Source organism: Callorhinus ursinus, unplaced genomic scaffold (assembly GCF_003265705.2).
Source record: "Callorhinus ursinus isolate GAN/ISIS: 27379988/994484 unplaced genomic scaffold, GSC_fseal_2.0 scaffold125, whole genome shotgun sequence".
Taxonomy (NCBI): domain Eukaryota; kingdom Metazoa; phylum Chordata; class Mammalia; order Carnivora; family Otariidae; genus Callorhinus; species Callorhinus ursinus.
In genome coordinates this window covers 297,754-308,528 of record NW_027397187.1, presented here as the reverse complement: position 1 = coordinate 308,528, position 10,775 = coordinate 297,754, and the positions used below count along the sequence as shown (strand labels likewise).

Here is a 10,775-nt window from a genome sequence, read left to right as displayed (position 1 = left end):
ACGGTCCGGGGATGGGTGGGTGATGGTACAGAGTTGTATGGGCTGTCCTTTACTTCCACTTCAGCAGCGCCAACACAATCTCTTACTCCTTCCCCAAACACTCCCTTCTGGACTTCTGTTGTGGACATTGGGCATTTATGGTTGCCCACAATCCTCCCAATTCCCACGGGGACCCTGAACTCCTAGTTCAGGAATTTCTCCATTTGCATGGTATTGACAAGGAAATGTCTTAAGTGTGGCCAATCAGACCTCTCCCCACACCCCTAACAGTCCCAAGAGAAGCGGGGTGGGGAGCTGGTGCTGGCTGCACACTCCTGGCCCTCCAGAGCCTCAGGCCCCTCCTTTTCCTCAGCCTGGTCCAGGGGGACCCTCCAGCCTGTAAGCCCCTCTCCTTTTGCTGGAGGACTAGATCAGGTTTCGAGGCTTTCACCCCAAAGTCTTGATGTCATCAACGCCCTGAGTTGAGTTACCATCTTCAAACAGGGGCCTGCAAATCTGTAGTCCTTTGTCTTTCTCACACTCATGCGTCTTAGATTCTGCTTATCATAACTTTGTTCCGTCCCCCAATTTATATCTAAGCCAGTCTTCTCCATCAGAAAATGCCACACATTCACGCAGGTGTTCTGGACAAAAACCTGGGCCACTCTGACGCCCTCCTTCAGGCGTTTTCAGCATAAGGCGCCGGTGGGCGCCCTGCCACTGCTCTGCGCAGGCATCGCCCTCCCTCGCTGCGCTCCCTCTCGGGTCCCCCAGCTCCCCCCTCCTCAGTTCCTGCTCCACAGGGACCTCCTAAGAGACGGCAGGTCAGAGGGATGTCCCTCTCCCACCCCGTCCCCGGGGCGCCGTTCTCGCGGCTCCGGTGCCCGGACGGCCCCCGCACCCACACCTTCGGGGCTGAGGGGGGGGGCTCCCGTCCGCGGCCTCTGCCGGAGACTGGCTCCCCAGGGACACCACCGCCACCCCAAGTGCGCGCGAGGCCACCGCAGGAACCCGGCCCGTCGTCAGAAGAGAGGACGCCCGGCGCTGGGGGGCCCGCCCCCCCATGACGTCCTTCCGCCGACCGACGCGGGGCGGCCCTCCGCAGCGAGCCTGCCGCGACCGGGCGGAGACCGGGGAGGGGGCGCCGGCCTAGCCCGCCCCCCGCCCCGGCCCGCCCCTCGACAGGTAAGCCGGCCGCACTTCCCGGGGGCAGCAGGGGGCGCCCGTGCGCCGGGGTCCCGCGCGCCGCGCCGATCTCCACCCCGCAGGCGGGCCCGGCTGGCGGGCGTCGGGGTCGGGTGCAGGGGCAGGGGCAGGGGCAGGGGCAGGGAGTTGTTGGTGGAGGGGCGGGAGAAGGGGCGGGGGACGGTCTCTGGCTGGGCTGGGGGCAGGGCCGAGGCTGGCCGGAGCCCGGGGGCGGGGGGCGAGCCGGGAGGAGAGGGGGGACCCTGGAGGCGGGGGCGGGCCCGGGTGGCGCGGGGTGGGCGGGCCCAGGGGAGTGGGCGGGTCCGACGGGGCGGGCCGGGGAGAGGGGGCGGGTCCTGGAGGGTGGGGCTCGGAGCGCGGCGGCGGGAGGGGGGTGTCAGTGCGCGGCCGCCCGGGCAGGGCGGCGGCATGGGGCGGGTACAGCTCTTCGAGGTCTGCCTGAGCCACGGTCGCGTCGTCTACAGCCCGGGAGAGCCGCTGGCGGGGGCCGTGCGTGTGCGCCTAGGGGCGCCGCTGCCCTTCCGAGGTGGGCGCGGGGTCCCCTCGGGGGGGGGGCAGGTCGGCGGGGCTCAGGTGGCTGCGCAGCACCTGCGGCGGGGCGGGCTCTCCCGGAAGCAGCAGCTAGTGGCGCTTGGCCTGGACCCGCGGAACTGGTGGCGCCTGTTGCCGCCCCCTCTCTTCCCCTCCCGCTGGCGCGGGGAGTCTTGGGCCCCGCCGGCTGCAGGGAGGGCTGGGGTGCGGCCGGCCGGGCCGCGCAGACCCGCCGGGGTGGGTGGCTGCTGGCAGATGGGGCGGAGCAGGGAGGCCAGGGTGGCCCAGTCCTTCCGCATGTGCCCTTCCTGTTCTCTCCTCGGGTCGCCGGAGTCGGGGGCGGGGGTTTAGATCCTGCCCACCTTGCCGAAGGCCCCTATGACTTGGAAACGTGCACGCCCCCGACCCTCTCTGTCGGGTCTGCAGGGTCCGCTGCACCCAGCACCTGCTGGGCCCTCACCTGGCGCCTGGCCCGCGGTGGGCTTTCTCTTCCACACGCCCAGGCCCCTGGCGCAGGCCCTCAATCCTCATGTTCCCGCGGCGCACCCGTTTCGACCCAGGCTAAGGCTTGGCCTTGCGAGCTGGGAGGGTCTTGCTCATCCCTGCGTGACCCAGGCCTCCAGCCCAGCGAGCATCTAGGAACTGAACCCGAGCCCTACTGGCTGGTCCTTCTGCTGGTGCAGACATCTGGGACTTTGGGACTGGGAGTCAGGTTGCTGGTGTGGCCCTTGCTAGGGCTCTCTGCAGGTGCGGGCCTTATCTGCCATCTGAGGTGTGGGCAGGGCCCTGAATGAGACTTCAAAGCTCAGCCCTCGGGGTGCCACCCAGGTACTCTATGCCTGATCGCTGGTTCTGAGTGTGAGGGTGCTCCTGCTGGAGTGCTTCTCCACCTTGGATGCTTGGACCAAACCACAGCCATCAGGCAGCCCTCTGGACTTTGATCCTTTGGGCCCCTGCGTGCTGGGTAGCTCAGTTCATCTGGTGCCTCTGAGGACTGAGAGCCAGTGCCCAACTTTCTGGGCCCCTGCTGCCTGGGTCCTGGGTGGGTCTGACTCCTGACCTTGCCATGTTTGAGGCTGCAGGGTTTACGAAGAAACTGAGTGGGTGAAGTTACCCCTGGTCAGGCGTCCAGCCTTGTGCGGTCTCCTCCTGATGACTCACACCTCCTTTCCCGTCTCCTCGGTTGGAGTTTGGGGTTTGGGTAGGGTAGTTATGGTGGTGGCAGGGGGCACAGCAGGAACAGTGCAGCTCTTCCTTGGGGCACAAGGAAAGATGACAGTTGAAATGGGACTGAGGGGAGAGCCCAGGGCACAGGAAGGAGGGGTGGGCTTGTGGCTGTGGGGATGGCAGACACGAGACCCCATGCAGGAGCTCACTGCCTGGCTCATCCGCCCAGTCATGCTTCTGTAGCTGGGGCCCAGGGCAAACAGGCTGTTACTGACCACAGTGAAGCAGAGTCCCCCAGCCTCCATGTGGTGGGTGGGATGTGGGTGAATGGACAGTTGGGCCATAGGATGGTGAGGGAGCCCATGCTGATGGTCCCCACTATAAATGTGCTAGCCAATCGCCTGCATAGGGGAGGGAAGATGGGGACATAGGCTGAAGAGTAGATGGATGATGACTTTGAGCCAGAAGAGTTATCATTCAGGTTGTCCCTGGGGTGTAGACAGAATGTGGTGCTGAGGCTGTTCTGGGGCCTTCTTTCAGCCCTGGTTGGGTTTGGAAAAGGAAAGGCTGTGCTTCTTTTTTTCTTTCATTCATAAGATACTTGTTGAGCTCCTGCTATCAGCCAGTGATGCAACAGGGAGGCCTTCTACTGCTCTGGGAGGACTTGGAGGTGGGAAGGCCTCAGGCCTTCAGGCCCTGGGGGGCTCCTAGTCTTGCCCACTAAATGCTTGTCTGATGAAGGACAGAGATGATTTGCACTCAACCATGAGGACACTGGCTGCCCTCGGAGCAAATGCAGAAGGAGAAACCTGTGGAAGGAACTGGTTCCCTGGAGCCCGGGTCCAGCTGAGCCTGAGGCTGGGGGTCATGCGGTGGGGGTGCCCTGTGTTCTGCTCTCAAGGGTGGGCATTGGGGGTGGGGGGAGCCTAGACAACAGCAGCAGTCAGCCCCCCAGCTCGCCAGCTCACTGAACTCTCACCATGGGGCAGATGCCATTCTCCCCACCTCCCATGGACCAACTCTGTGAACCCTCAGAGCAACCCCGGGAGGGGGGCACCATTACTCTTCTCATGCTTCAGACTTAGAAACAGGACAGATGGAAGTGCCTCATAGGCCAGAGCTTTAGTGAAAAGATGTGGCAAAGGCTGGGCTGCTCCAGGTTTGTGGGAACTGGCAGAGGTGGGCAAGACCTTTGGGACCAGGGTGAGTGAGCAGAGATCTTGGTCAGACGGCAGATAGGCAGGCAGGAGGACTGCTGGACAGGGGAGCTCCGAAGTCACTCTGGAACACAGTCCACCTGATGATGTTCCCTGGAGAACAGGAATGGCCCCAGACCTCCAGAGGGATGCTTATCAGTTTGGAGCTTGCCTTTCTTTACATACCTGAGCACTGTTGGAAGCGAAACACCTTTAAACCTAGGTGGTGCAGCAGGGCATGTTGCTGTGCACCGGGGGCCGCCCCAGGTGGTGCACTTGCTGTGAGTCTGCCGTGCACCAGAACGCACCTGCCCCTGTCCTGTGCCTGTGCCTCGGGGCACACATGCTGGTGTGATGGCTGCGCTCACCTGCAGGAGCAGACCCCCCTGCATGGGGTGGGAGGGACAAGCCTACTCTGCGTGTCCATCCCCTGTGCCTCCATTGTGCCCCTGCGGAGGAGAGTGGACAGGAACAGGCCGTTTGACTCCAAGATGGTGATGGGAAGCTGCTCGTTCAGGCAAGGTCCCCAAAGGGGCTTTAGCGTGTGAGCAAAAAGAGGCTCTTTGCCTGGGCATTGGGAAGGTCATAGAACTTGGGCCCCTCTGGGATGTCCCAAGGGTTGGTGTGATACTGTTAGTTTTTCTGAGGTCAGGTGACCCCGTGGCTTGTTCACCTGAATTCTGGGGGCCGCATCCAGGCTGGGTGGGTGACTGTTTTAGGCATTTTGCTGTTGGACACGTGGGCTATGCCTAGATAGTTTGCTGTTACAGTGTTGCTCATAGCTCCTGGGTAGAGAGGGTGGATTGTGAGAACCTCTGGGTCCTCGGGGATGTGCATGTAAGGTCCTAGCAGATCTTCCTGGTGCTTTGCTAGGGCCCCTGTAGCGGCCTGCAGTTTGATCACCGTAAAGGAGTTTTCCATCTCCTCTCCAACACATGTCAAAATATTTAATATTTGCCAACTGATAGGTTAAAATGGTAACTCATTTGAGTTTCTCTGATTTCTACTGAGGCGGGATATCTGTTCCTGTCGTCTGCTGCTATGTAAAAGTCACTTCTATGTAATAAGTCACCCCTAAGCTAAGTGGTTTAAAACAACCAGTTTATTATAACTCACAGCGCTATGGATTGGGAATTTGGACAGAGGGGGGCAGGGTGATTCTTCAGCTCTATGTGCCACTTGACAGTTTTCAGCGGGCACTGGGCCAATCTGGGGACCACTTAATTCCTTCTGGCATACTCTGCTGGTCCCAGAATTCGCAGGGCAGCCATATTCAAGGAGGGATGCACCCTCTCTGTGGGGAGTGTAGAGTGGCGTGGCATCTGGAATCGTCACACTTCCCCTCCTTTATTCACTCCCCTGCCATATTTCTCTCGGGATGTGTTCATCTGTAGGAGCACCCCTGATGTCTCAGATTTCTGGGATAGGAACAATTCCAGGTCTGGCCCTAGGAGGGGATGGCTGATGGAGTGTGGATTAGAAATCAGGGCTGAGGTCTGGTCACTGGCAGTGCCAACGGGGATGGAGGATAAGCTAAGGGTTCCCCGGCGGAAAGCCTGGTGGTCTGTGGGTGGCCAATAGGAGGCTTGTTTTGTCAGGGTTGGGTTGGCCTGCAGAGACCCGGACATGTCTGGTGTGGCTGGCCCCTGGCCCCGGGCACTTGGGATACCAGGTTTCTCCTGCCTGGTGCCTCTGTCAGAAGGGTGTCAGATTCTGAGTCACCTTCCCCTCACCTGACCATCAAGTCAGGGGAGGAAGGGGAGAGGCTGGGCAGGGAGGCTGACATCTTTGGCCTTGTCTCATCCTTGCAGTTAAAGGAGGGGTGGAGCCTCAAGGCTACCTGTCACTGAGCTCCCAGCCCCCTCCAGCTGTGGTGTCTTCCTTGCTGGTCCAGCCACGGCTTTCTGACCATAGCGGTCTCTGGGCAAACGCCCACTGGAGTGGGGAATTTGAGTTCCTGGCCACAGGAAGGTGGCGGTGACCTCTGCTGCAAATGGTCCTGGTCAGAGAGAGGACCAAGTCCTCTCTTGATGTAGGAAATCACCCCTCCTGGGCAGCACTGGTCCAGGAAGCTAAGGGTGTCCCCACCCTGCAGTGTGCCAGACCTTTGGGTACCTTATCTGCTCAGGCAGGTCTAACCACATTCCTGCATCATGAGGGCTAGCAGTTAGCTTCCTGGAGCATGAAGGGGTGCCTTCCAGCCTAACTGACTTGCCTGTGAACCAACACGAAGTGGGGCTGGAGGTCAGCTGCCCCATAGGTTTCCGTTCATCACTGGTGTCGCAAGCATCCCTTGTAGGGAGCTGAGTTTACACAGGTCTGGTGGGCCCAGGGGTGACTGGGAACCAAGGTTACCAGGTTGGGGGTTGTCCCGGTGTCACCTGGGTGACCACTGGGGCCCTCCTGTTCTGGACTTTGGGACAGATTTAACTCTGTGCCTCATCACCCTGGCTCCCTGGGAGTACCCCAAAATGGGGGATGGACATGAGGTATCCTCTGAAGGGCAGCAGGTCACTTGCTGGCCTGCCTAAGGCCCAGCACCCCTTGGTGTGCCAGCTCTACCTAAATCTCTGTGATGGGGGCAGGGAGGGGCCCAGGCCAGTGGCTGGCTGGGACTCACACTGTCTCCCCACCTTGCAGCCATCCGAGTGACCTGCATGGGTTCCTGCAGGGTGTCTAACAAGGCCAATGATGCAGCATGGGTAGTGGAGGAGGGCTACTTCAACAGTGCTCTGTCGCTGGCTGACAAGGGTGAGTTTGGGAGCCTGTACTTGCCTTGTCACATGTAGTGAACCCCTCCAGGGCAGATCTTGGTTGAGAGTGGGGCCTGTCTGTCCATCCCACCTCCTCATCTGCCTCTGCTGACCCACCCTCTAGCAGGGCTTTGTACCCTGATGTGTTGCTCTCCCCAGCAGGCAATAGGCATTGCCTGATAGGGCCTGGGTGGTTGAAGGGGGCCAGCTTCTCTTTGATTTCGGTGGGCTCTGGCCCCTGGAGTAGCCCCATCCCCCTTTCCTGTTTAAGCCAAGCTCTTGTACCCCTTCCTTTGCCCAGGCTGCAGCCCTGTACTGCTAGGGTGCCTGGAGTCAGAGGCAGGGAGACCCAGTAGCCAGACCCAGTATGAACTGGTCGGCTGGAGTGCCTGCTTCTAACCTGTGTCCCGGGGTGTCAGCTCAAGGCTCCTGAGCCCCTCTCCCCCACCCCTGCCTCCTATCTCTGCAGGGAGCCCGCTGGCTGTGGTGTCAGCTCAAGGCTCCTGAGCGCCTCCTGTCTCTGCAGGGAGCCTGCCTGCTGTGGTGTCAGCTCAAGGCTCCTGAGCTCCTCTCCCTCACCCCTGCCTCCTGTCTTCACAGGGAGCCTGCCAGCTGGTGAGCACAATTTCCCTTTCCAGTTCCTGCTTCCTGGTAAGAGCCCAGCCTGGCCTGGCCAGGCCTGCTGCTGACAGTTGGTGGATAGGAGGTGGGACAGGGGACAGTTGGGTGCCATTCCCTGCTCTTTCTCTCCAGCCACAGCGCCCACGTCCTTTGAGGGCCCCTTTGGGAAGATTGTGCACCAGGTGCGGGCCACCATCGACACACCACGTTTTTCCAAGGATCACCAGTGCAGCCGTGTGTTCTATATTTTGAGCCCCCTGAACCTGAACAGCATCCCAGACATTGAGGTGAGGATGGAGCAGTGGTCTCCTGGCTGATGCCCTACCCCCAGGCGAGATGAGGTGGCTGGGATCTAGAAGAGCACTGTGCGGTGTCTGGGGGGCAGGGCACAGCAGGGCTGAGTGGGCTTGTCCAGGGGCTGCAGAGATCTAGCCTGCCCATACCTGCCAAACGCCTTCATTACTGCCCTCCCCTCAAGCAACCCAACGTGGCCTCCACTACCAAGAAGTTCTCCTACAAGCTGGTGAAGACGGGCAGCGTGGTCCTCACTGCCAGCACTGACCTCCGTGGCTACGTGGTAGGGCAGGTGCTGCGGCTGCAGGCTGACATTGAGAACCAGTCAGGCAAGGACACGAGCCCTGTGGTAGCCAGTCTCCTGCAGGTCAGAGTCCTCTCTGGCTGTCAAGGCCTGTCCCCACGGGGCTGGAGGAGGGGGAGGTGACTGGCCTGCCAGGCTCACAGGCTGGCCCTTCCCCAGAAAGTGTCCTACAAGGCCAAGCGCTGGGTCCATGACGTGCGGACCATCGCAGAGGTAGAGGGTGCAGGTGTCAAGGCCTGGAGTCGGGCACAGTGGCAAGAGCAGATCCTGGTGCCTGCCCTGCCCCAGTCAGCCCTGCCAGGCTGCAGCCTCATCCACGTGGACTACTACCTGCAGGTGCTGGGGGTTGGAGGGAGTGTGGTGGGGAAAGGGGGCTGGGTAGCCTAGCCTCACTCTCCCATCCTCCCCAGGTCTCCCTGAAGGTGCCTGAAGCCACCGTGACCCTCCCTGTCTTCATCGGCAATATCGCTGTGAACCACGCCCTGATGAGCCCCTGGCCAGGCCCAGGGCTGCCTCCTGGGGCGCCAGTCCCCGTGGTGCCCTCGGCGCCGCCCCAGGAGGAGGCCGAGGCTGCAGCCAGCAGCCCCCGCTTCGCAGACGTAGTCTCCCTCTCCACGGAGAGCCACTCACATGAGCAGCCGTTGCCTGCTGCCTTTGGCTCTGTGCCTGGTGCCCCTGAACCCCGTCCTCAGGATGGCAGCCCTGCTCCCCACGCATTGCCCCCTCCCTTGTGCATCTCCACAGGTGCCACTGTCCCCTACTTTGCAGAGGGTTCTGGAGGGCCAGTGCCCACCACCAGTACCTTGATCCTGCCCCCAGAGTACAGTTCGTGGGGCTATCCCTATGGTGAGTGAGGGGCCTGGGGCCGGGTGGGGGAGAGGGCACCATGAACCCCCTGCAGACCTCGTTCTCTCTCCGCAGAGGCCCCGCCATCCTATGAGCAGAGCTGTGGCGGTGCAGATCCCAGCCTGACACCCGGGAGCTGACCCTGTGCCACCTTCTCCGGGTGGGCTGACCTTTGCCCTGGGACCGGGCACCCAGGGCCTCGTGCCTTCTTCGCTCCCGGCCTGACCCGGCCCACTCAGGACCCGCTGCTGCCCGGCTGCTCCTTTCAGCCTCTGCCTAGGGACCAGCCTCTCCCCAGGGGCCTGGGGCCTGGAGAGATGCCGTGTAAATAAAGTGCTTCATTTGTAGAGCTAGGCACAGGACAGCCTCTCGGGCACCCTCTTCTCGCCCGGTGCGCGGCAGCCTAGCCCTGGGGGCCGCTCCTGGGCATGCACCCCCCTCCTGGTCCTGCTCGCCCTTCCTTCAGTCCTGGAACCCCGTCCATGGGCCGCCCCATCCTCTCCAGTGCGTGTGCCCCTCTCCTTGGTTCTGGGCCCTTCCTTCCAGGTGCCTAGAGCTTAGAAGACTGGCCCCGGGGAGTGGGACCATCATGGACTGACTGGGTACCTTTAACTCAGGCCAGGGCTGGTGCTCGTTCTCATGGTTCTGCTTAAAGATGTGCCCTCAGAGTGCGGCTTGCATGTCTGGAGCCTTGGTGTTAATTTTAACATGTATTTGTAACGTGGGGAGAAGACCACCCCTGTAAGGTTTTATTGACACACTTTGGGCTTGCCCATCCAGCACCCATCGTTCCAGGTGGTGGAGTTCAGATCTCCTGCACCAGAGGAAATCCTGTGGGGGGTGACCAGGTGGGCTTGCCCACGTTCCCACACCTTGTGCTGTTCCCTTATCCTTGGCCTCAAGTCTCAAGTTCCTGCTGTCACCACTGCCACCCACGTCTGGCTCTGAGGGATACTGCTGCTCATCTCCCATGAACACCCAAGCCCATGCCTGCTTCCGAGGTCCCTTTCAAATGCCTGTTGTCTAGGATTCAAGGAACCCAAGAACAAATAAAGTCAGGGTTCGGCAGAGCAACGTTTACCAAAGGGGCATCCTGCAGGTGTTCCAGTGCTGAGGGGAGGCCTGTAAATGCCCAGTGATCTGGACTGTGCTTTGGGAAATACTGGAGGTGGGATTAAGATAAGACTTTGGGTTGAAATTCTGTATCTGACATATAGTGAGGGAGTGACCTTGGCTAGGTGTCTGTTACCTTAATCCATAACAAATTTATGGGACTAGGAGTGGACATATTGAATCCCCCCCAACCCCTCGCCCCTGGTTTATTTCTTGTACATTAACAGTTCAGAAGTGAAAGATTTGGGCCTGGTGACATAGCTGTTATTCTCAAGTTGAGGCTTCCACCCCGGGGTCCAGGGTGGCCATTCCAGATTTCACCATCAGCCAATTTACTGGGCCTGCTCCTGCAACTTCTTGGGGGCTACAGGCTGGGAAGTAGATTGTATCACTTGTGCAAACATCCCATTGGCCACTCTTTACAAGTTGGAAATGTGCTCCTTAGCCAGACAGCCAGGTACCTAGCTAAAATGTTACTATTTGTGGAACACGGAGAGGATGAACATTGGAGAAAAGCTCAAAATATGCCACAGGGAGGATAATCTGTAAAACATCCATTAGCAGCCTCATTGTTGGAAACCTGCCTGGCTTTCAACCCCATCTCAGCGTCTCAACAGTTAGGCGGTCTTGAGGGCACTCAACTCCCTTGCTTTAGTTTGTTCACTCAACCCACGTCTCAGGACTGACCTGATGGTTATACAGTTCACGTGGCATGTGTCAAAAACAGCCCTTGACATAAGTGATCAGTGATCACACAAGGATAGG

General features: G+C 60.2%; 1 protein-coding gene across 3 annotated transcripts; it reads left to right on the top strand.

The window, feature by feature from the left end:
• Positions 1-1,556: 1,556 nt before the first annotated feature.
• On the top strand, positions 1,557-9,971 carry ARRDC1 (arrestin domain containing 1). 3 transcript variants are annotated; one of them, XM_025864886.2, is made up of 8 exons: positions 1,557-1,711; positions 6,720-6,830; positions 7,433-7,447; positions 7,586-7,740; positions 7,932-8,114; positions 8,211-8,387; positions 8,462-8,897; positions 8,973-9,244. In XM_025864886.2, exons 1-8 carry the CDS (start codon positions 1,594-1,596, stop codon positions 9,035-9,037), a joined length of 1,260 nt encoding a protein of 419 aa, XP_025720671.1. In that variant the 5' UTR covers positions 1,557-1,593; the 3' UTR covers positions 9,038-9,244. The 3 variants fall into 3 exon arrangements, with proteins under 3 accessions (XP_025720671.1, XP_025720670.1, XP_025720672.1); XM_025864885.2 differs by having other exon boundaries at positions 7,433-7,483; XM_025864887.2 differs by lacking the exon at positions 8,211-8,387 and having other exon boundaries at positions 7,433-7,483; positions 8,973-9,971.
• Positions 9,972-10,775: the final 804 nt, after the last annotated feature.

What these genes read in the sequence shown, in the direction of transcription:
- ARRDC1 (XM_025864885.2), top strand. Translation starts at nt 1,594, where the DNA reads ATGGGGCGGGTACAGCTCTTCGAGGTCTGCCTGAGCCACGGTCGCGTC. An exon ending in TTTCCAGTTCCTGCTTCCTG is followed by an intron (nt 7,484 to 7,585) that starts GTAAGAGCCCAG and finishes CTTTCTCTCCAG; the next exon opens with CCACAGCGCCCACGTCCTTT. An exon ending in TTCGTGGGGCTATCCCTATG is followed by an intron (nt 8,898 to 8,972) that starts GTGAGTGAGGGG and finishes CTCTCTCCGCAG; the next exon opens with AGGCCCCGCCATCCTATGAG.